Below are 23614 nucleotides of genomic sequence, written 5' to 3' on the forward strand. Positions count from 1 at the left end.
CTCCCTCTCCCTCCCTCTCCCTCCCCCTCCCTCCCTCTGTCTCGCCCTCTGTGTCCCTCTCTCTCGGTGTCCCTCCCTCTCTCTCGATGTCCCTCCCTCTCTATGTCCCTCTCCCTCCCTCTCTCTCTCCCTCCCTCCATCCCTCCTTCTCTCTGATAGGTGTGCAGCTATCCAGCCGGCCTCATGGCCGCCGTTCGTCATCCTAATCTCAGTTAAACCCTCTTTCCTTTTCCACACCTTGGCGATAGCGCTCTCTGTCTCTGTCTCAGTAGTTCTCCTCAAGCACTTAAATGCGGAACTCTACAAAAAGTTCATGTAAAATCTTCGGGCGTCCCAGAAGGAGCATTGCAACGCTTGTCTATAGCAGCCGCTATTATTAACCTTATCTATGGTACTGGCTCAAGAAGGATGAAAGGCTGAGTCAGCCGCATGGAATACGAGTCTCCTACGTAACTGATCAACATAGCGGTGAGCTATGTTGTATCACATTGGATGGCAGAATGTATCCCGCAAGATGACCCTCTCTTAACCCCATCGATGCTGGGAGAGCGAACGACTTGTCCTGATGCAGCCATTCACAAGCGAGCGTCGCACTGAAGCCAGCATATCCCCGCTAAAAGGGAGTATTATTTACCGATGGTGACATTGGAGTGGAAGAAACACTATTTCCGTTCCTGGGGAAGGACGTGCCAGCCAGGGCTTTGTTTGACTCGCATCACTCTATTTAAGGAAGAAACAACATTCTGTCACATGAACAATATGGCGGCCAGTGAGGAACGTGACCTCGATTTCCAGGCCGATGCGCAGCATTAAAACTTTACCAATGGCGTCAGACCTGAACCAGGGGGAGAGGTGCAGCTGGAGTTTCTGCTAGAAGCGAAACCGGGTTGCATTATGGGTAAGGGCAATACCAGGCAGTATATCCTACCTGCCTTCAGAGCAACACTGAGCAGTCTTGTCGACCTACCACAGCACTCGTCCCCTCCTATTTTATTTATTTTTTCGCAGATTTATATAGCGGAAACTCGGAAAGGACGGGCACATTACAGCCTCTCCGAAGCGCCGTCTCAAAGCGTTCGGGGACCTTAAATAAAACTTTCATATATTTAGATCTCATCTCTGAAGTACTAATGGCTGGCAAAACGGCGGATTTCGCGGGCGTTTGGGCAAATATTGCGGGATTTGCGGCGTTCGGCCGATTTTGCGATTTTTTAGCAAATCGCGAAATCGCGATATCCTGGAGGGTCTGGTTATGCACCATTTTTACTGCAAAGAACTAAAAGGGTTTGTCCTATCAGCGCTCCAGAAAGTAACCCACCGGGTAAACAATGGCGCAAACTGATTTAGAACCAGTTCTTTTTGCTCCGGAATATGGGACAGAACGAACCCATGTTCCTGGTCTTTACACGAATGCCCTCCTTTTCTGCCTGCTGCTACATCAGTCTGTTTTACGAGCTGAGCAATGCTTGCTTCCCTCGTGCACAATCCATGTGCTGCACACGTCTTGTGTTTGTGGTTTGGCGAGGGACACAGGATGGTTGTTCCATCACTGCATCAGAGGTGCCCAGCGAACGAGTGAAACGTATTGCGACAATGTTTGCTGCCTGCGTGATAGAAAGGAGTAAGCAGGCTTTTTTTTTCTTCAACACAGAAATATGTGTGTATTGTAGAAAAAAATAGAACAAAATGACTGTGAACCATTGTTATAAAATGTGCCGGAAATGCATTATTTGAAAAGCTTAATAGAGAAATTAACAAAGATGTTTGAAGCTTGTATAATTACCTAAAAAACAGACCACACCGTCTCTGCCCAGCTTGTTTTACGTATGTGATACAGAACGGGACAGTTTTCGTTTGCCTCAAACGTTGTGGCATTGTTTGCCTTCTGAAATAAGCTTCACTCCGTGGAAAAAATAGCTCGGAGTAAATGCTGTTTGCTCTATTCTGATTTTCACAATCATATAGCCTCTGATACCTTCGGGTCGAGTTCACGCTATATAAACCCCCCCCCCCCCCTCCACTCCCCCCCCTCCCCCCCCAAAAAATCCAGACCTACCTGGTGCCTATACCTGAAGCTGAGACACAAACATTTGGCACTTGTGAAAATAAATATATTTAGAGCTATTTTTTATTTATTGTGAAAATCAGAATAGAGCAAACGGCATTTACGGCGGATTTCGCGGGATTTGCGGCGTTCGGCCGATTTCGCGATTTTTTTGCAAATCGCGAAATCGCGATATCCTGGAGGGTCTGACTAAATTATTAGCAAGACTAGAAAAAGATCTATCAAGAGGCAGTAGACCAGGTAGAGAGTTAAAGACTACACACACTAAGAAATTATTATTAATTATAGGGGACTCAAAAAATGCCAGCGGAAGGGAAAATCTCCCACAACCAAGAGCTTATTACAAAGCTAGACTAACCAAAAAAACACATGCATAGCTGCAAGCTGGGAAGTGCTAAGCGTATCTATCGACAAAAATGATAACTCCAACTATTCTGAGTAAGACTGAATATAAAAAAATACACAATTCAAAGAGTCCCAAGAGGTATGATGTCCACCTAAACTTATGTTACTCACACTAGTGCTACCCAATATTCCTCCAAGAAACTGGGTAAAAAATGATTCATAGAACAATAAGATCCTGAGGCAGTAATTTATGTGTACTTTGGGTTCATGTTGTATCAAATCCAACTTAAACAAAGAAAACAAACATATAATAAGGCATATCACAAAATTAAATTGTGATGATTTGCTTTTACACACAAACACACATATGAATATATATATATATATATATATATATATATATATATATATATATATATATATATATATATATACACACACATTCATTCAGCAATCAATATCGATACTTATGGTGAATATATACAATCCTTGTTCCAAATGTTCCAAGATATAACAATGTAAAAAGCACAGACGAACAACAAAAATCACAAACCTAATTTGTGGTATATTTGCTAGTGAATAATGGGGATCAGTATTTCCACATAACACATCACAGACTTTCTGACCATAGTGCATTCAAGCTGGTAATTTAGTTGAAAATCATTTAAGTCAGAAGATAGGCATCAGAGAGGATGTAGTGTTGATGTTTTGGTCTCAATGGGCTGTAGATTCTGCAAGACCATCATCAGGACTGAGTGTGGAAACAAACCCAAACGTGGCTGGATGTCAATCAATTCTTCAACCACTGGCAAAATATGTAGATTTCTTTATCAAACCTTTTGTTGGTTTGACCAGGACCTATACTAGATTTAGTCTATCAGTGATGACACGAATTGAAGGTGAATTATTTGATTATTAATATGATTATTCTGAAGCACTTTGTGTTATTCTATTGATGTTATTTACTCTGTTCTTGAGACTCGTACTAGATCACATAGAATACCTAGAAGTTTTATCATTGAGTGTGACAAGATAGCACTAGAATGTAACTATTTAATTTTCTTTTTTGTGTTCAAATCGTTTTTATTGAGCAAGAAAAAGGGGAAAAGAAAATAAGGAACAAACAATAGTGCATACATACATAATTCCATTACGCAATAAAATAAAGTATGCGTCCACATAACACGGAGAGATCAGATGACATATCAATGGCTGAATTAGGTATATTGTGGCTGACATTGAGATCACATTGTTATACACATTAGAAGCTGTCTTAAAACAGAACACAATTCTCTAATATGAAGGCTATAGCAGCTAAAGCAACATCATAAGAAACAATAAATCGAGCATATGTGGACTAAAGAAAGAAAACAATTGACATACATTGTTATTTCTACTGAATGCGTTCTCTGGTTAATAACATGAGGAAATACAAGATAACTCTATACCTGTTGCCTAATACCACACCTACCAGTTTATTCTACTTTTAGTAAGTTTCAATATTACCCGTGTCTCTTAATTCCAGTATAGGGGGATTTGTAAAACACACATCTTCCTAAGGAGGAGCAAACGAGAAAGAGGAAGCGTCAAGGGCGTTCCACAATTTTTTGTTAGATACACGCCATGGGGAAGAGTGCAGGGCAGTGTTGTCTACCCCTCTAATGCATGACACCCACTCCTTCCACATTTTGAATGAAACCTCTGCGGCACTCTTCCATTTGCACAGGGCAACTTTGCACGCTAGTGTAAGTAGTAGATCAAGTAGTTGACGGTCATGTTCTCTGGCTAGCGTTGGTTCAATGGCACCTAGTATTACATAGATAAACTCCCTCTTTGGTTTAATCTTAAATATGTGTTCAATGCAATCAAAGATGTTGGACCAGTATTTTTGTAGTAAGGGGCAGTGGAAGAGCATGTGTGGTAGGTCGCCTTCAGCTAGGGTACAGTTCCAGCATGTGGGGCTATCTCTTAGGTTCAGCTTGAATAATTTTTGAGGGTTCCAGAAAACCCTGTTGAGCAGCATATACTTGGTTTGGGAGAGGATCGGAGACACCTTATGCGTAAGAACCGAAGCATGAATTTTATCCCAATCAAGGTCTATGCCCGTGTTATTTGGTTCCTCTTCCCACTTAACCTCGTTTCGTCTTTGAGCTTTGCCTAGCGTTGGTAAAAGCATTTTTATAAACTTTTGAAACAAAGTGGCCTGTATTCTGAAGACGTGGGAGTAGCGATTTCAACCAAGGTTCTAAGGGTGTAAATGAGCGTGTGGATAAGACCGTTTTCAATTTTAAGAATGCATAAAAGTCTATTGGTTGAAGGCAATGTTTAGCTTGGATCGTAGAGTACGGTAGTGCCAGTTGACCATCATATAAGTCCGAGACCATGTTGATGCCCTTTGTTGACCAATGTTCCCAGAAGGGGGATACCCCGTTAATCCGGATACTTGGGTTGTACCATAGGGATGAGGAAGTCGTCTTTTTTACCTGGAGGCCAGTTTTATGTGTTTGATCTAGTCTCAGGAGTGCTCTCCTAGTATTTAGCATGATATACTTGGAGTGTGAAAGGTGTGACAGGTCCATGGTAAGTATCGCTGGGAGAGGAGCTTTGCCTATGATGGAGCTCTCTATTTCAATCCATAGTGGTATATAACTTGAGACTTCACTAAACCAGCATGCCCCTTGTTTGCACAAAAAAGCCGTTTGATAGTTCCTAAAATTGGGAAGCCCGGGCCGCCTTTTACCTTTGCTACTTGTAGCTTTTTCATTGATACCCTGGGCCTCTTCCCTTGCCATAGGAATGTACTGAATAGTTTGTCGATTTTTTGTAGAAAATCTTCTGAAAAAGTCATAGGGAGCATGCTTGCCAAGTAATTGATTAAGGGAGTGACCATCATTTTCAGTGTCTCCGCTCTTCCCCACCACGATAAATATTTTGGAGACCACCCTTCTAGGAGTTTGGTTATTTTCTTTAAGAGTTGTTCTTCGTTAATTTTTAGAGTCGTAATTAGATCTTTTTCAAACTCTAAGCCCAAGTACTTGAAACTCTTTGGTTGCCAGGTGAGCCCCGAATTACCTATTATGTCTTTACTACCCATGTTATTCAATAGTTTGACCTCAGTTTTATCTTTATTTAAAGAGTAACCGGAGACGTCGGAGAATTCCTCTATGGTGGATAGCAAGGCAGGTATTGCTTCTTATGCCTTCTCAGTTAGAACTAAAACATCATCCGCATATGCTGTAAGTTTTATAATGCAGTCGTTAAAGGGAATCCCTGGGATGTTATCATTGTAGCGGATTTGATATAGGAAGGGTTCAATTGCTAGAAGGAATAAAGAGGGAGATAAGGGGCACCCTTGTCTAGTTCCTTGTTGTAATTTAAACGGTGAAGAGAAAGCCCCTCCTGCTCTTACCCTCGCCGAAGGGCAAGCATATAATGACATGACCATTTTAATGACGAAAGGACCTAATTCAAACGTGTGCAGGACAGCCTCCAAATATGTCCAGTCCACTTTATCGAATGCTTTCTCCGCATCAAGTGTTACCGCTGTAGTAGGCGTGGATAGAAATTTTGCCTTCTCGATAACATGCGCCAGGATTCTAGTGTTGTCACTAGATAACCTATTTTTTAGAAAGCCCGCTTGTGAGGGGTGGATTAGGGTTGGAAGGACTTTCTGTATGGTTGTGCCAATATTGAAGCCAGAAGCTTACAATCTAGGTTAATTAATGAGATGGGTCTATAATTCTTTGGAAGTTTAGGGTCTTTACCTTCTTTTGGTAGTACAGCTATCACCGCTTCAGCTAGTGTCCCTTTCACCTCTCCGGTCTCGCCAATCTCGTGGAACATATGTAATATTGGTGACGTAAGCGTCTGGGAAAAACACTTATAAAATGTTGCTGTGAACCCGTCAGGGCCGGGAGCCTTCCCACATTTAAGTGATTTGATCGCACTTGAGACTTCCGATTCTGATATCGGTTTATTAAGTGTCTCACGTTCTGTCATGGTAAGTGTGGGCAGTGCGCATTTGCTAAGATAGCGTCCCACCCTATCCTTCTCAACATTTTTGTTTTGGCATACAGTTTCTCATAGAATTCTTTGAACAGTTCCGCGATTTTAAGGGGGTCTGAATTGGCCACTCCTTTGTCATCCATCAAGGAGTTGATCATATTTTTTTGTATTTTAAATTTAAGGTATGCCGCTAAACCTTTCCCTGCCTTATTTGATTCGCAGATTTTAAACTGTTTCCTTCTATCTAGCCAGACTCCTGCTCTCTCACTTATTAATTTATTATAGGCATATTTCTGATTCGTTAAGTTGTTAAGCGTCTCTGCAGATCTATTGTTTAGATACTCGTTTTGGAGTTTTGAGATGTCTTTTTCTGATTTTAACAGGGCAGCATTGTGATTCTTATTCACTGCGGAAGTTATCTTGATTATGAGGCCCCTAATGGTACTCTTCAGAGCTTCCCATCTGATGGAGTCAGTCGTATCACCACTTTTATTAATTGTCAAGTATTCTTTTATGGCGGTTTCTATAGTGTCTCTGTATTTCTCATCATTTAGGATGACGTCGTTAAGACGCCACATTGATTGACGGAGTATTGGTTTTACGTTCGTCACAGTGAGTGAGATGCATGAGTGGTCTGATACGACCCTTGGCTCAATGCTTGTATCCTCGATCCTAGCTACAGCGTTTTTGGTGATGAATAAATAATCGATTCGGGAGAATGAGTCATGTGGAGGGGAGTAAAAAGAAAAATCCCTGCCATCAATGTTTTGTAGCCGCCATGTATCTATCATGTTAAATCTGCTGCAGAGTCTAGTAAACGCTTTATGGGCTTTGTTGCTACGAAAGTTACATTTAGAGTCCCTGTCTAGGGTAGGATCGAACAGGAGGTTAAAATCGCCGGCAAGGATATGAACCGCCGTGTCTGGTATAGTGTCCAATTGTTTTGTTAGTTCTGACCAGAAGGAGGGTTCGTGTGAGTTAGGGGCATACACGTTTGTGATGTAGAACTCCGTATCATCTTTAATCAATTTTGCCGTAACCCATCTACCTTTGGAGTCCATTGAGGAAGAGACTATGTCTACGTTGGCCTTTTTTGCTATTAGTATTACCACTCCATTTTTCTTTGCTATGGCCTCAGATCCCACAAATTCCGTATAGAATGTATTCTGTAGGGTATGAAAGTGTTTTGCCTCTAATTTCGATTCCTGAAGCAGGGCTATGTCTCCCTTCTGCCTGCGTAGGTAGTCTAGGATTTTCTGCCGCCTAATAGGTTGGTTCAGACCCTTCACATTTAATGAGAGTATTTTAAGATTACCTATTCTCGTCGTCCCTATAGGTGTGTCAATGGAGGATGCCATCATGTGTCAGTGACAGACCATCTAGAAGAACAGATTGAACCTATGTGTCGACAAGCCCCTGTAACTTTTTATCCCCAGAGTAGGAGTAAGGCAATGACCATGATTATTGCTGATGAAACCACACCATCAACAATTATGTGAGACACACAGTACTGTAATGGTAAGCGTACTTTTTGTGGGTTGAGCAACTGAAATATGGTGTGAACACCGGTATTAGTGGAGGCAAGAGTGATTGCTAATTCCAAAACCAAAATAGAAAGCACAGTAGAAAGCATAAAAGAAGAAAGCAGAACAAAACATCCCATTCCCAACCCCAGCCCCAGGACCCTCCCCCCAGCCCCCAGCCTCTCCCTCGTCCCTCCCCTCCCACCCCAATTGTAGAAAAAGAACATGGCGACTCGGGCACGACAGCGAGACCGCCTCCAAGCAACCTAATCAGCTCTAATACGATTTAGGAACTGCAAGTACATTTCTGAACATGAATGTAGAACAAATAGGGATCCTTATGGACCATCTTCAAAATACTATCATTTGCATCTTGTAGCAACTTGTCAATATAACTTCAAAAGGACAAACTGGAGAACATCTTGAAACAACCCATTAACATACCAGGTACATCTGTATTAGCTTTTAACCATACCTGACCTCTACAAGGCTAATATTGTGCATGCAAATTTAGGAACATTACATAATTAAAAGAGTGCTGAACATATTATCTAGTAGTGGCAAAACATAATGTGATCAAGGTAACATTACCACGTCGCTATTGATTTAGGCATCAACATGTAGTGACCAAATATATAGCACCATAACAACTGACAGAGTCAGCTGACAATGGGATTCACACATTTGATCTCACTTAGCTGGTGACCGGGTCACAGGAGAACAGTGCAGAATCAATGTTGAAGGTACTATGAGATATCAGTAGCGGGTAGTCACTTGTAGCCAGAGGCAGTCGCTCCCACCATCTCCGGTGAGGTAACTTCCATACGGCCTTCCTCCTGATTATATATTAAGCGTCTGAGCTTTTGTGGTTCGGAGAAAACATGGGTTACACCTTGAATTGTCACTTTAAATTTAGCTGGGCCTATGAACCCATATTGGTGACCCAATGATTTCAGTTGCGGCCTCAGCGCAAGAAAGGCTTTCCTGATGTCCATAGTCTCTTTGCTATAGTCCTGCGATATGTATATTTTGTGACCTTTCCACAAAACATGGTTATGTTTACGTACAAATGCAAGAATTAGTTCAACATGTTGGAATCTCAGTGGTTTACATATTATAGCTCTTGGACCTATCTGATTTTTTGTTGTTCTTCCAGGAACTCTATGCGCCCTGTCGAACTCCAATGGTTGAGCGAAGGTGAGGTTCGTGGCCTGTGTAAACCATTGCTCGAGGAAGGTTATCCAAGAGCCTTGGGAGTCTTCTGAATTTTCTGGAATACCAAAAATTCGCAATTTCCCCCTCCTATTTCTATCTTCCAATTCCGCCATTTTCCTTGAGAAGTGGTCTGAACTCAAAGTGAGATTTTTAATAGCTCCGCAGGTTTTGTTTTCAGAGTCTTCCAACTTGCTTATTCTACTTTCAGCCTCTGTCAACCTAGAGTTAATATCTTTGATGTCCTGCCTGACCACAACTACTTCCTCTTTAGTGGATTTGGCCAGATCTTTAACTTCCTCCAATCTGCTTAAAATAATTTCCATAGCTTCATTAAAGTCTTTTTTCCCTTTAAATGGTGATATCGGAGTTGGTGGGTCCGCTTTTTGGCGCTTAAAAGTTTTTGCATTTTCTTTATCCCCCATTTTGAAGCCAGGTGATGAGATGATTCAAGTATGCTTAATCTTTGTGCCGCCCTAATGTGATACCAGGTCACAATCCCACTGGTGTTTGCTTATGTCGCACTATATCACAGACCTCGCAGGTGCCTCTGTACCGCCGCTCCACACACGCCTGTGGAAACGATCACAGTCACTGCCCTACTTCACATTCATACCAGGCAGTACAAAAGCATTGTGCTATCTCTCCTATGGCTTTTATTTTGACATGACAGATTTTCTCCTCGTTACACTGCTTCAAGCTTTACCGCGCGTTAATGCCCTCAATAGCGCTCTCTCATGTGGCGGAATCCGACAATCTTACTAGAGCACATGGCCATGAGCAGTACGTCATTAAGTAGCCTTAATGCAGTCACAAACAGAGATATTCGTCATCATCGCCTTAGTTACTGAATTGTATGTGTAGTTGTTCTGCAGTACACTTTACATATTAGCTGTGATCTAGCACTACACTGATTCAGACAGAAAGCCTTTGTGCCTCACATGGATCAACTACAGTTCTGCTATTCAGAGGCACGTTTATTCAGCGTTTTCAATGTTAAACAGCGCTCACTTGCATGTGTGTCATATTTGCTCGTAACTATTCCTTCAGTGCGCGCTTTTGTGTTCAAATCTAATCAGGTCAGGCCAGGAGACTTACATCGTACATTGCGCAGTAGTCAAAGGACTGGTGGCACCTGCCCATTCGTGGATTATGCTGCATTCGCAAGATTCAGCCAAAGAGAACTGCTGCATATAATGTTTTAAATATCGGCTGTGTGTGGCCCAATTTCTTCCTCCTGGCAATATATCTTTATCACATTAGTATAAGGCTATGTCAATGTGCACCATCCAGCAGAGAAACATCGTTTTTAACAACTTACAACTTTCGTGCTCTGCGTCATGGGTATTACAACACTGGCCGCCATTTTGTGTGCAGACAAATGTGGGATCTGCAAGACCTCGTGTTAGTCGACTCTATGCATGGGGACCTCGCTGGCAGTGGTTAACTTTCAGCAGACCTCGGTAGTATGATAACAGTCTCTGGCCTCAAGTATCACTGAAACACTGCCTCAGCTATTTCGCTTCCTTGCCTGCCCTCGTGGAGCCTGAAAACACGGTGTGGCTCGGTAAGCGGTGCTCAATTAAAGATTGCTAGCCTCAGGGAACAGTAGTCTGGTTTTTGCTGCTATGACCACACTCAATAATCACTGCCTTCGTTATTATAGCTCCCTTGCCTGCTCTCGTGGTGCCTGTGTCATGCCTCTAAACCTGGGTCACAGGAGCGGGGATGCTGGTCACACACGGTGCATTCACGCTGGGGAAATCAGTCGACCCGCCATTTTAGAAAAGTTATTTGCGCCGTTAATTCCATTCAAAAGTTCAGAGCCGCTTAGCAGCAAGCACGCATTACTCACTAGATTTTGCCCAAGATTGCACAATACTGTTGTTCCTCAGCCCCTTGTTGTCACCGTAAGTGCAGTGAAGGGCTCCGCCACGATCGGCAGCCGCGTTGCTCCGGCCGCCGCTGAGTTACGTCACCTCCCGCACTCACACGCGGTAGAAACGAAAAGGGTCGTTTTCTCACCCTTCCTGGATCGGAAATGGCCCAAACTCGCTCTGCATATTGGGGGTACACTCCGACTCCTGAATCTGCTTTCAGCCTCAGTATTGCAGCTCCCAGCATCGGTATGCCGTTTCTGCTTGGAGGCGCGAAGGATCACGCCGCCATTCTTCCCGGCGTCTAAGCCACGCCCCCCTAACTATTTAATTTTCAAGGAGAGTTTTTGTCCAACTACAAGGTGTTACAATGGGAAGAATTTTTGCCTCAGATATAGTTAATCTCTATGTTGCTGCCTTTGAGGACAGAACAATTTACAATATATCAAATCCTTATAGACACTACATCAGAAAATGGCTAAGGTATATTGATGATGTTCTCCTTGTTTGGAGAGGTTCCGTAATTGATTTACTGGATTTTCATAAATGGCTGAACAATCAGTACAGGAGTTTACAATTTACTTAAGAATTCAATAATATTTTGATACATTTTTAGGTCTCACTATTAGAAATTACTCCGGCATCTTATACACAAGTCTCTATACCAAGCAGACAGCAAGGACCACACCATTAAAGTATAACAGCCATCATCCCAGAAACCTCAAAGACAACCTACTCTTTGGGCAATTTTTACGCATCAGGCGTAACTGAACTAAAAAGGAAGAGTACTTCAAAGAAGCCAAAATGTTATCATCAAAGTTGATTGCTAGGGGATATTCCTACCATCTCATAAAGAGAACCCTTAAATTAGCATAGTATTATAACAGGGATTCACTTTTAACAGTCAAAGAAAAACCAAATGTTTCTAATCGGGAATGTGTTACTACGTTTGGTACAGAATCTAATATGATAAAAAAGATAATTTTAAAACATTTCCTTTTTTTTGCATTCCGCAAAACCTCCCTTTAAACAAACCAAGTTCTCCTTTAGGAGGGACAGGAACATAAGAGACATGTAATTTGAATGGAAAGACATTTTTTTAGTTTTAGTTGTGCCTCAAAGAATGTAGTTTATTGTATTGAATGTCCTTGTAACTTGAAATATATTGGGGAAAACAATTCAGGAGAGTTGTCATCGCAATTTACAAAACCAATCAACAATTCAGTGTAATGTTCAAAACGCTCCTATAGTGGACCATTACAGAATGTTTGCTTATGCTGCTAATGAAATGAAATGGTTTGTATTTAAAGTGATTGATGCCTCCAGGAGAAAACATAATGTGGATAGATTGCTTGCACTTAAGGAGAATAGATGGATCTGGCAAGGTTTCACTGTTAAGAAAGGCCACAATCAACAGGTTGAATGGCACTCCTTAGCCTCCCTCTGAGTTTCTTATTTCATTTAATATATTTCCCCTTTCCATGGGTTCTGTGTGATTAAAGTTTCTGCTCACTTCCTAGGAGCTTTGACAAACTGGCCCCCCTTTAAGATGCCAGCAGTTTCTCTGTATATTTTAAATAAAGATTTGTAATAACGAACGTAGGCCTCATAGGGCTTCTGAAGAATATTTATGTCCTTCTCTTTGGATGTTTTGTTTGGAGATTCACTTAGGTTTCTACAGCAATAGTTGTGGGGCTATGATTTTCGGATACCATTGCCATTTTAACATGGCTGCCATTGTCCCTGGACATGTAGCATGATCTATTCCACGTCTAACAGAGGATTAGTAAGCATTCAGATGTTCCCGGCTCCCGGTTTCATGGTATTTTTGGGGGAACATTTTTGTCTGTATTTATCCATATTTATTTTTTGGCCATCTTATTGGTATTTATGCATATTTATTTTGTGTTATGTAAACAGATGAGGGGATAACTCAATATTTCTGCATTTATTTAAAGGGTAAACATTGGCTCATACTTTTATGCCTCTCAGGTTTTAGCACATTACACAGTCAAAGGTAATAAAATAATAAAACCACATAAAGAAAATAGTGTAATAACATATTCGTGTTGAGATGTGCAGTAATTTAAGTACATCTGATCGAGCCTTGTAGCTCCCCATGCTGTTATTATGTACAGTTACTGGCCTGAAAGTCATTAATCTCAGCATGGTGAATCAGTCAAAAGAAGCTAAATTATCTTTATTTTTACGGTTTTATAAATCAAAACAGACAGGAGAGACAGTGTTTTCTATCTGTATTTATCTGTAAAAATCAGTAAAGACAGAAAACAGGGAGCCCTAATTATGAATTATACCATATGGATGTTTTTTCCATTTGGTGGCTCGTATACAGATAATTCTATCATAACTCTAGGTATTGTGAACAGTTTATGTATCTGTGAGACACAGAATTTAAGCCATTGTTTCACACTTTAAGATGGCGACCATGGTTCCACAGTGTATTCGACCCCAGTCAGCAGGTGCACACGTTTATACTGTCTTGGTACCAAAGCAGATCAGGATTCTTTCATTATGGTAGATCGGTGCCGGTCAGATTCATTATGGCCCTGTCTATACAGAAGGGGAAGTCCGCTACACTGTAGCTGTATTGTTGTTCTATTACTACACTTATGAACTTACATTATATATATATTTTTATTATTTTTCAGATAATTTGAAGAATTAAAGAACTTGCAGCCACTTCTTTTTTAGGGAGAGGTGTGGAATCGTATTTGCGACCTCCACTGATTTTTTATGCTATTTTATGTATATTGACCTTTCTATAAGTAGAACATGGTTTAATCTTTGGTGATTTCTTCGGGAAGTGTTTTATTATGATATGGATTTTGGGGTATCTGGTGTATTTATTATCTAGGTGTATTTCCGGTGTTGCCTAATTAGTTGCACTTACGGTGTTAAAAGTTTTTTGGGGTAGCACACTTTTGGCGATTGATCTACATTGTGATTTTCTTTTTGGCGTACAGATTATTTTATTTTATTTTTCATAAATATTTGTTTACATTTATGTATCCTGTCAGGTTCCTCAGGGGTCTGTCTGTATGGCTTTGTTTTCGACACTCAGTCCTGATGATGGGCATGAAGACTCTTTAGTCACTTTCTCGCTGACGCCTATCTTCTGACATCAATCATTTTCAACTAAATTACCAATGTGAATGGACTATGGTCAGAAAGTCTGTTATGTGTTAGGTGGATATACTGATGCCCATTAATCACTAGCAAATATGCTACAAATCAGATTTTTGTGGGTTGGAAGTGCTTTTTTTACATTGTTAAATCTTGGCCTGTTTGAACAAGGATTGTATATATTCTTCATAAGTATTGATATTGATTGCTGAATGATTGTGTGTGTGTATATATATATATATATATATATATATATATATATATTCCACACACTCCAGGTATACATTTCTTTTGGAAAAAACCAGAGTCAGAGCCCAAATTCAGAACGGTGTTGTCAGAGTTTAATTGACAGACAAGAAACACCCAACACGTTTCGAGATCTCGAAACGCGCTGGGTGTTTCTTGTCTGTCAATTAAACTCTGACAACACTGTTCTGAATTTGGGCTCCGACTCTGGTTTTTTCCAAAAGAAATTTATACCTGGAGTGTGTGGAATAATAGGGGGCTGGCGAACCCCGTCGTGAGCCCGCCGTGGAAGTGGCTCGAGCACGCCAATCCTTTGTGTGTTGAAATATATATATATATATATATATATATATATATATATATATATATATTTCGGCAATGTGATCCTTTAAGCTCAATGAGAGCGCTCCACAGCGTGTGCTCGGCCCAGGGGTCGGATCCTGACCCAAATAATTAATTTGGACAAAGGAGGCGGCACAACCTGATACTTTTGGAAGCGTTTAATGCAACGCTTCACCCCACCAACGCGTTTCAGCCAAACAAGGCTTTGGTCACCTTCAGTAAGTCCTTCTACTGTTTCCATATTTATAAGGGGAGCCTGGGCTTTGGAGAAAATAATGCGAGCTAACTGGAAACTGGTAACATCTGACCCCATTGTGGGTGGACTAGTGGGCAATAAACCTCAGATAACGTATCGACGGGCACGATCCCTAAAGGATAGATTAGTTCGAAGCTATCCAGGAGAAGATAGAAGCACAAAATGGCCCCCAATTCCCAATGGTTTCACTACGTGTGGGAGTTGTAAATGTGACCGCAATGGCAAATCTTGTAAAAATTACAAAACAGGATCAGGTCAAACACGTACGATCTGTCAACCCATCAATTGTAACACCGATTTTACTGTCTACGTACTGGAATGCCCATGCGGGCTCCAGTACGTGGGAAGTACCAAGCATCCTCTAAAAACTAGGATTCTGCAGCACCTTCGTGCCATCTCGAATAAAGACCATAATTACCCCATGGCCCGCCATTATGAAGAAATACATGGCAGCAACAATGGTAGTCTGAGATTCTATGGAATAGATAGAATACCAAGAACCATTAGAGGTGGGGACCGCGAAATACAGCTGAGGATGAGAGAGTCTAGGAAAATCATTGACATGGAGAGTAAGGCCCCAAAAGGACTGAATTATGGGGAAGAATTGGCATCCCACATAGGCTCCTAGAGCTGATCAGGGCTGAGCAGAAGTATACCCGCGTTGTAATGAATGGTTTTTGTGTTACACTTTTTCACGTTTTATTTGATAAGAATTTTCCTATGTTTAGACATGCACTATACAATTAATGGGGAAGGCATAGCCTCTATGAGTTAGTAAACTATAACATGATATCCCCACTGTTTGAAAATAATGCATATATTTATCGAACACAGGAACATGACACCATACTCAGGATAATGGATTGAAATTTGAGTTGGTTGTTAAGTATAATTTTAATGTTATGATATATATTTTTTTGCATTGTCACTGTATAAACACATTCATTTGGATTTGAATTTCTCACCTTACACTCATCCTGATTAACAGCACTCATACCTTGACCTTTACCACCAACTACCCTCTGGCAAATTTTACATGACGATCAATCTACGAGGGGAGCTCTCCTCTACTCACATAGCCCCATCCCAAGGCTCTATCGCGCATTTATAAGGGAGCTCCCATAAATTATCTCGGGACTACTGTCCCGATCCGCGGTATCTACCCAAACTACAATTCCCAAGATACCTAGCGGTGACCCGTCAGACATTGGCCAATGCGAGCATTGCGTCACGATGGTTATTTACCTTGACGGGTAATTTGATTTATGCGGATATAGTGCATGACAATTCACTTGCAATCTTTTCCCTTGGGAGGCTCACTGTCAATTATATATGACGATCATTGACAACCTTGCCAGCGGGGTTACCGAATACAGCCAACTTCCGTATCCCACGTACTCACCAAACTGCATACAATGATTGTCGAAATGTAGACATAATGCAATAGAATTATTTGAATTGAATTAAGTTCTCAATTAACGATGTTTGTTATTGAGTATTTTCTTTATGTCCATTGTGTATTGAAACTGTTGTGGGACTATAAGTTTGGCAAAAAACAAAATGGTGGTTACTTGATAAAGGCTTACGCCGAAACGCATCGTCTTAGGTTAACGAGTGCACAATAAAGGGTTTGTGCAAGATTTCCTGGTGTGCCGTCTCTGTCTCCTTCTATTTGGTGGGATCCAGTACCTGCAGATATATATATATATATATATATATATTTCGGCAATGTGATCCTTTAAGCTCAATGAGAGCGCTCCACAGCGTGTGCTCGGCCCAGGGGTCGGATCCTGACCCAAATAATTAATTTGGACAAAGGAGGCGGCACAACCGGATACTTTTGGAAGCGTTTAATGCAACGCTTCATCCCACCAACGCGTTTCAGCCAAACAAGGCTTTGGTCACGGTCAGTAAGTCCTTCTACTGTTTCCATATTTATACTGGCCCATATTAGCCATTAAGTGGCATTATCTTTTCGAGAAAACAACGGTCCTTAGGGTAAACAACATAAGCAATACAATGAAATATAGACTAGAATCAGTACTATATTCAACAATTTCAGTACCCAGCCGGGCCTGAGAAATTTTTATTCAAATATATAATGGTAAACATGACCGCCAAGGGGGTCAATTTCACTGTCTGATAGGGTACAAGCCTACATATTAAGTGGCATTATGGGATATGTAGTTTGAAATGAAACAAAAACCAGATTGGCTGACACAACAACGTAAAGGATTCCAACCATGTACATCTTGCAAGGCCTGCAAAATTGGAAAAAGCATGAGGAATATTGAAGAACCAGATGGAAGAATCATGCATATTTTGCAGTATATTACATACACCTCAAAAAATGTAGTGTACATGATAGAGTGCAGATGTGGAAAGAAATACATAGGCAGTACCACGCGTATGTTGAAGAAGAGAATTCTTGAGCACATCCGTGCAGTGAAGAACTCGAACATGTTATATGCAACTGCCAAACACATTAGCACATGCCAAAAGGGAGACTGGAGAGCAATGACTTTCTATGGGATCAGAATGTTACCAAAAATGGAAAGAGGGGGAGATTCCGTTCGAAAACTACGTCAAATGGAATCACGCCTCATAATCAGATTACGAACTAAGGGCCCGAGAGGCATTAACTTTGGAGAGGAACTTTATATACATCTGGAATAAATGTGCAAATGAACTCCCAAAAAATGGGGTACTAACCCAATACGAACAGAATCTGTAAATAGGGGTACTAATCCCACCACGTTTAATAACGATAAATAACTCTGCCAATGTGAATGAACATTCGACGCCACATACTATATGAATGTAAAGAAAAGCGCACTTGTCTTTCTTTTTCTTTTAATTGTAATTAATTGTTTCAAACTACATATCTCATAATACCACTTAATGGCTAATATGGGCACGTATAAATATGGAAACAGTAGAAGGACTTACTGACCGTGACCAAAACTTTGTGTTGGTGGGGTGAAGCGTTGAATTAAAGGCTTCCAAAAGTATCCAGTTGTGCCGCCTCCTTTGTCCAAATTAATATATATATATATATATGCAAATTTTCTTCACATTTAATTTTGTGGTACGCCTTATTATATGCTTTCTTTGTTTAAATCATTGTATGTTGAATTTTGATAACACCTGAACTTAAAGGACATATAAGTTACTCCTTCAGAAACCTACTGTTCTATGATTAAGTCCACCTAAACGTTACACATTAAAAAGGCTCCATTTTTTTTCTGGATTACCTCTTTATACTGGGTATCCTTTCCAAATATTGCTACAGCTATTTGAATGCGTTACAGACGTATTTTCCCGAGATCATTAAGGGCATAATATACCTGGCGGTTAAATTAATTGATTGTCCTAAATGATTCTCAACAACTGAAAGTCAAAATTCATGTATTGGATGCCTACCTCTTAACTAAACTTAGTCAACAGTCAAGAGATCAGCCATGAATAATGTCATCTAGCGTGTGTCGTTCTGGTACAGAGGGGTCCCGAAAAGAAATTCACTTAGGAGTGCCCAAGTTCTTGGGTGGGTTACAACCTCATTTTGACAACAGATCTCACTCCTGCTTTCATGATCTTTCAACTGCCAAATCCCCCAAACTCAGTCTCCTGTACTTTCTAAGTATGTTAAGTACATTCAATTTCATAAGACTTTCCAACCAATCAGCTTTATTGAAACAAGTATTTTTACTCAGCAGATAAATTAGGCTCGCCAGCCAATCGCAACCAACCAGAAAATCTTAACAAAGACCCATGTCACAAGAAAGCATACCTTTAATTTTATGTAACACCTTAGCATAGAGTGTACTCTCCATCCTTGGTCATACTGATACAATCACAACACCAATAATTGCTAGGGTGCTACTTTGTATAGAATGTTGTTTCTGTGCGAGTAACTGAAAATCTTGTCCATAGAGTGGGCTGACTTATCAACCACCTACTAAATGTTGCCAGCTTATTTATCAGAAACTCTATTTATGTCATATGCACACGAACAAAAGATTATTTATCATTAAGTAAGTGTATTCAAGGTGAAAATCAACAAAATAAACGTTTACAAAATTAAAAGTAGCAATTTACATTTTTGATAAAACATCAGCCGTTTAAAAACAAAAATTAAATGATTGGCTTGTCATCACAATTCATTAATGCACACTATTATTCATAAATGGTGAGTCTAGTACAGACAACACATTCCTAACTTGAGCAACCTTAGACCTTGTAGGGCACTACGCTTAAAGAAAATGTGGGATATCATTTTTAAGTGCAAATAGTCTTCAAAGTGTATAGTCATAAGGTACATAAGTTCAGGCCACAGTAGTTCCTTATATGGAAAGATGCCCAAAGCACAATCACAGGTATTTATTTAAGAACTTTGCACACCTCAGTAAGTTTTTAAGTACATAGATGAATTTGGTCCAGCATCAAAAGCTTTACAGTACACAACATATATAAGGTTTGTGCTCAACAATAACAAATTAGATTTTTTAACAGAAGCCTAAACCTGGTTTATGTGATAGTGAATCATATATTTAAAGACATATTTCTCTGTAACACAGTCATAGTCTACCTCAAGTGGCATTTACCTCTTGAGTGTGTTCCTTGAAAACCTGTAGAGGGCCTTCAGGCTTTGCAGTATCCCAGAGTTGCAAGGACCCATCCCCACTTGATGTTATCAGGACATGTTCGTTGTTTTCACTCCACGTCACATCAAACAGGCCATCATTCCAGTCGAAACTAAAACAGAGAAACAAAGACATTATCATCATTAAAGACTCAATAGTGACAGAGGAAAGAATATATACAATGCAGCTAAATGTATTAATAAACTATTTGCAGGACAATAACCTTGCTAATGCTCAAGGAATTAGTATCTACAGTTTGGTGGGAGGATTACCCTGCACCTAAGCTTGTGATTTTTTTTACCATGGGTCAGTACGCATATGGAAGTAAAAATAATGATTTAATTGAACATTCTCTTATGATAGAAACAACAAAAATACAGGTTATCCTGTAAATAAGGAATAAACCTATTTTGAATCATATAGTTCAAGCAGATTCAGTTTTTACATGGGGGTACTGCAAGTGCAATTAGTTCCTGGGATAATAGTGTGGAAACCCCTAGCACTAAGGCAAAAACAGCTGTTCCGACTACGATGGGACACTGTTAATTCAGAGTCATGTTTGGGCTGAAGAACACCAGCCATCTTCCAAAGGGTGATGAACGACACTGTGCTGTGCAGATATGGGGTGTATTATATAGGTGTAACCACTCATTTGTGCAACCTCACCGTGTAACACACTTACCAACCCCGTTGGGACCAGTAGGTTTCGTTTGTTAAACCCTTAGCCTAACCCTGGGTAGCTGTGGCTTTGAGAAGTCAGGCTTACATAATGGAGAACGTGTAAAGGCTTTAAATAGTACCAAAACAATTGAAGAACAAATAATGGAGACACACAAGAAATCTGACACCAATTTATACCAATAAAGCAGATTTTTATATATTTTTAGACACCAAAATAAAAAAGATTCACCGGCGGGTTCTGGAGATATATATTTTACAGTTTATAATAAATCACAGCTTTTTACTCAACCACAAACAAGCATTGGCAAATTCAACAAATCTGACACTTGGAAACATTTTCATGAAAACCTTTGGCAAGTTGTATTACTGTTACTCAGAGTTACTTTAGGCAACCAACTCCGGCAGAAAGCTAATCAGATGGAACTGCATCTTCCCCAGAAACAGTTACCACAAGAATAAAAGCAGTTTTCGGTTCAATTCCATCGTCAGTGGCTCCTTGCCATTGACTTCTATGGAGTGGTCCTGATGCATGGCATACAGGATGCTGAGGATACTCAAGGATGCTGAAGATGCTGCAGTCGATGGTGGTCTTCCTCGGCTACTCCTCGGTCCATGAGCTTGGTGAAGAGATCCTGGCAGCAGAAGTCAACGTCTCTCAAAACACTCTTGAGCTTGGCAGGAGTCCAATCACCACTGGGCTACCAGTTGTCTGGTACTGAGGTTTTAGCGGTTTCCATCTTTTCTCAATAACTTGCCTTCTTGGCGACCAAGCTGCACTCCAACTACTCTCCCGGGTCCAGCAGACAGGGGGCTACTTTTGAGCATCTGGTCCTGGTCCTTGGGGCTGCACAGTGGCAAGGAGCAGTAGATTAGGGATCAAGGCTACCATCTCGCCCCCGCAGGCTTCTTCAACTGTTGTGGTCCAGAGCTGCGAGCAGGAGGTGAGCCAAATGACCCTTGAAGTCTCTTTCTTTGACTGGGCTCTCTATGAACAGGATACAGAAGGCACATTACTTTCTTTTTCTGGCCACCAGGTGCAGTAGGTACAATCCATATCAGTTCAACCTCACTTCACCAGTTCCTTGGTGCAGCAGGGCAGTCCTTCTTTGGCCTTCTTTTCCAGTCCAACGAGATTTCAGTTCTTGGCGCAAGGGGTGCCATTTCTCTGCCCAGAAAATGCTCTCAGGGGCAAAGGCAATAACTAGCAAATGGTTCTTGATGACTACTCTCTGTAAAGTGTGGCATCTAGCTACCCCAGAAGGCTGCCTTCGCCTCACGGTCAAGATGGCAGTATCCGCTCTCTTGGCGTACAGCACTCCCTAGCCAAACCCAGAGGTGTGGCTACATGCCCCTCGAAAACCGGTTTGACAAGTGGCTTTCTCTCTCGGTCCCTAGTGCCAGCCTGTCTGCTTAAACAATTGAGCAGCCCCTCTCCCAGGTGTTTTCCATTCATCCTTTAAAGGCGGCTTCTTCTTTTAAGCTCGCCTTTTTGGCTAACATCTGTTTGGCTTCCTAGCAAGGAGAGGTAACACCTTTTCCCCATGCAGGCTTCTACTTTGTCCTTTCCTGGGGAGAGGTTCACAAGTCCCCCCAGGAGGGCAGAAAGCTGTCTGCGAGAACAGTCTTTGTGTGCAACCATAAATGGGCACTGGATACTTTGGGCTACTAAAGTGGCCACTTCTTTGGCTGCACTTTGCCCACCAATGACATAAAATTTGATTCAACCATTGAATCTGATTTAATGCACTGGTTCTTTTGATACCTTACAGTACCAACTTTAGTAGTCAGTCAGAAGTTAGCAGAGCTTGGGTGTCAACCTGTAACTCTGCGCTCGCCAATGGGACTATTAGCCGTTGTACAGTAAAAACGACATTAAGGGTTTTTACTGCTGAAACATGTTGTTCCACCTTTTAGTATACAGCACCCTGCCATATACAGCACCTTCCCTTAGGGCTCGACAGGCCTAAATCATGGGTGACTTATATATATTACAAATGGGGCTTTGCCATTACCTTAAATGACAAAGATGAGTTGCCAGTTTTAAACTGCCCTTCTAGTCAGAGTTGCAGACTGTGATCATGTTTTACCTTAACCCACTCAGGGTGGCACAACAAGAGCTGCAGGTTGATTACTGATGAGTGCCTTTGAAACGGGTATATCTGCCATCTTTTTTATTTTAAAACACATTTCCTTTATTTCTCTGCAGCTGAAAATGAGTTACTGGAATCTTATCACACAACTACATCATTCTCCTTGCTGAAAGGAAATTTGTAAACTACAATAATTATGATGTTGACAAACATAATATTCCTCTTGGGTCAATGTCCGCTTTCTTCATAACATGTAAACTGTTGCAATGCACTACCAGTTGAAGCTCTTGCTACCAACACGAGGAAAGTTATTAGTTCACAAAGGTAATTTCATACAATGATCTCTATTTATTTATTTATTTAATCGCTTGTATAGCGCAGAAATTCGACCCCCGGAGGGGTATCTCCGCGCTTGTGTTCTTACCAAAGCTATATCCAAATAAAGACAATCAGGGCAGGGAGAGAAAATGTATACATGGTCAGGAACAGATGAGTCTTTAAACATTTCCTAAAAGTGGCTAAATTGGAATTTTGCCTAAGGGCGAGAGGCAGGGAGTTCCAGAGGGTGGGGCCTCTATAAGAGAGAGCTCGGCCTCCCTGTGTTTCCTTTTTGATACGTGGTACCTGAAGCAAAGATTGATTCTGAGAGCGCAGAGAGCGGCCTGGCTCATAAGGTCTAAATTTTTATGATAGGTACTTTGGACCAATGCCAAACAGGCATTTGTGAATTGTACAGCATATCTTGAATTTCACCCTCTGGCAAATAGGCAGCCAATGTAGTTTGTTCAACAGGGGACGAGAAGGGGATCTAGATGGAACGTTCAGGATTAGTCTAGCAGCTGTGTTCTGGGCTACCTGTAGCCTGTCAAGTTGCTCCTCATTGGCAGAAATAAGCAGCCGATTACAGTAGTCTAGTCTACTAATAACCAATGCCTGAACTAAGGTCTTCCTATGGCTGTCCGCTAGATAGGGGAACACCCTTCTCAGGAGTCCAATGACCCTAAGACAAGATCCTGTTACCTGATTAACATGGTCTTTGAGTATCAAAGATTGATCAAGTCGGACCCCCAGGTTTTTTACTATCTCTTTGGGACAAGGAGCAGTGCCTAGGTCGGGAGGCCACCATTCAGGTGACCACAGGAGCGGGGCCTCTCCGAAGAGCATGACCTCCGTCTTCCCCACATT

General features: G+C 41.2%; 1 protein-coding gene across 1 annotated transcript in view; it reads right to left on the reverse strand.

Moving 5' to 3' along the window:
- The window catches only part of PEX7 (peroxisomal biogenesis factor 7), a 1199560-nt gene that overhangs the window by 1123033 nt on the left and 52913 nt on the right, over positions 1-23614 (reverse strand). The window contains exon 3 of the mRNA XM_086927402.1: positions 19620-19770. Coding sequence (XP_086783528.1) covers positions 19620-19770 — 151 coding nt within the window. The remainder of the gene's footprint in view (positions 1-19619; positions 19771-23614) is intronic.

Source organism: Lissotriton vulgaris, chromosome 6, assembly GCF_964263255.1.
Source record: "Lissotriton vulgaris chromosome 6, aLisVul1.2, whole genome shotgun sequence".
Taxonomy (NCBI): Eukaryota; Metazoa; Chordata; class Amphibia; order Caudata; family Salamandridae; genus Lissotriton; species Lissotriton vulgaris.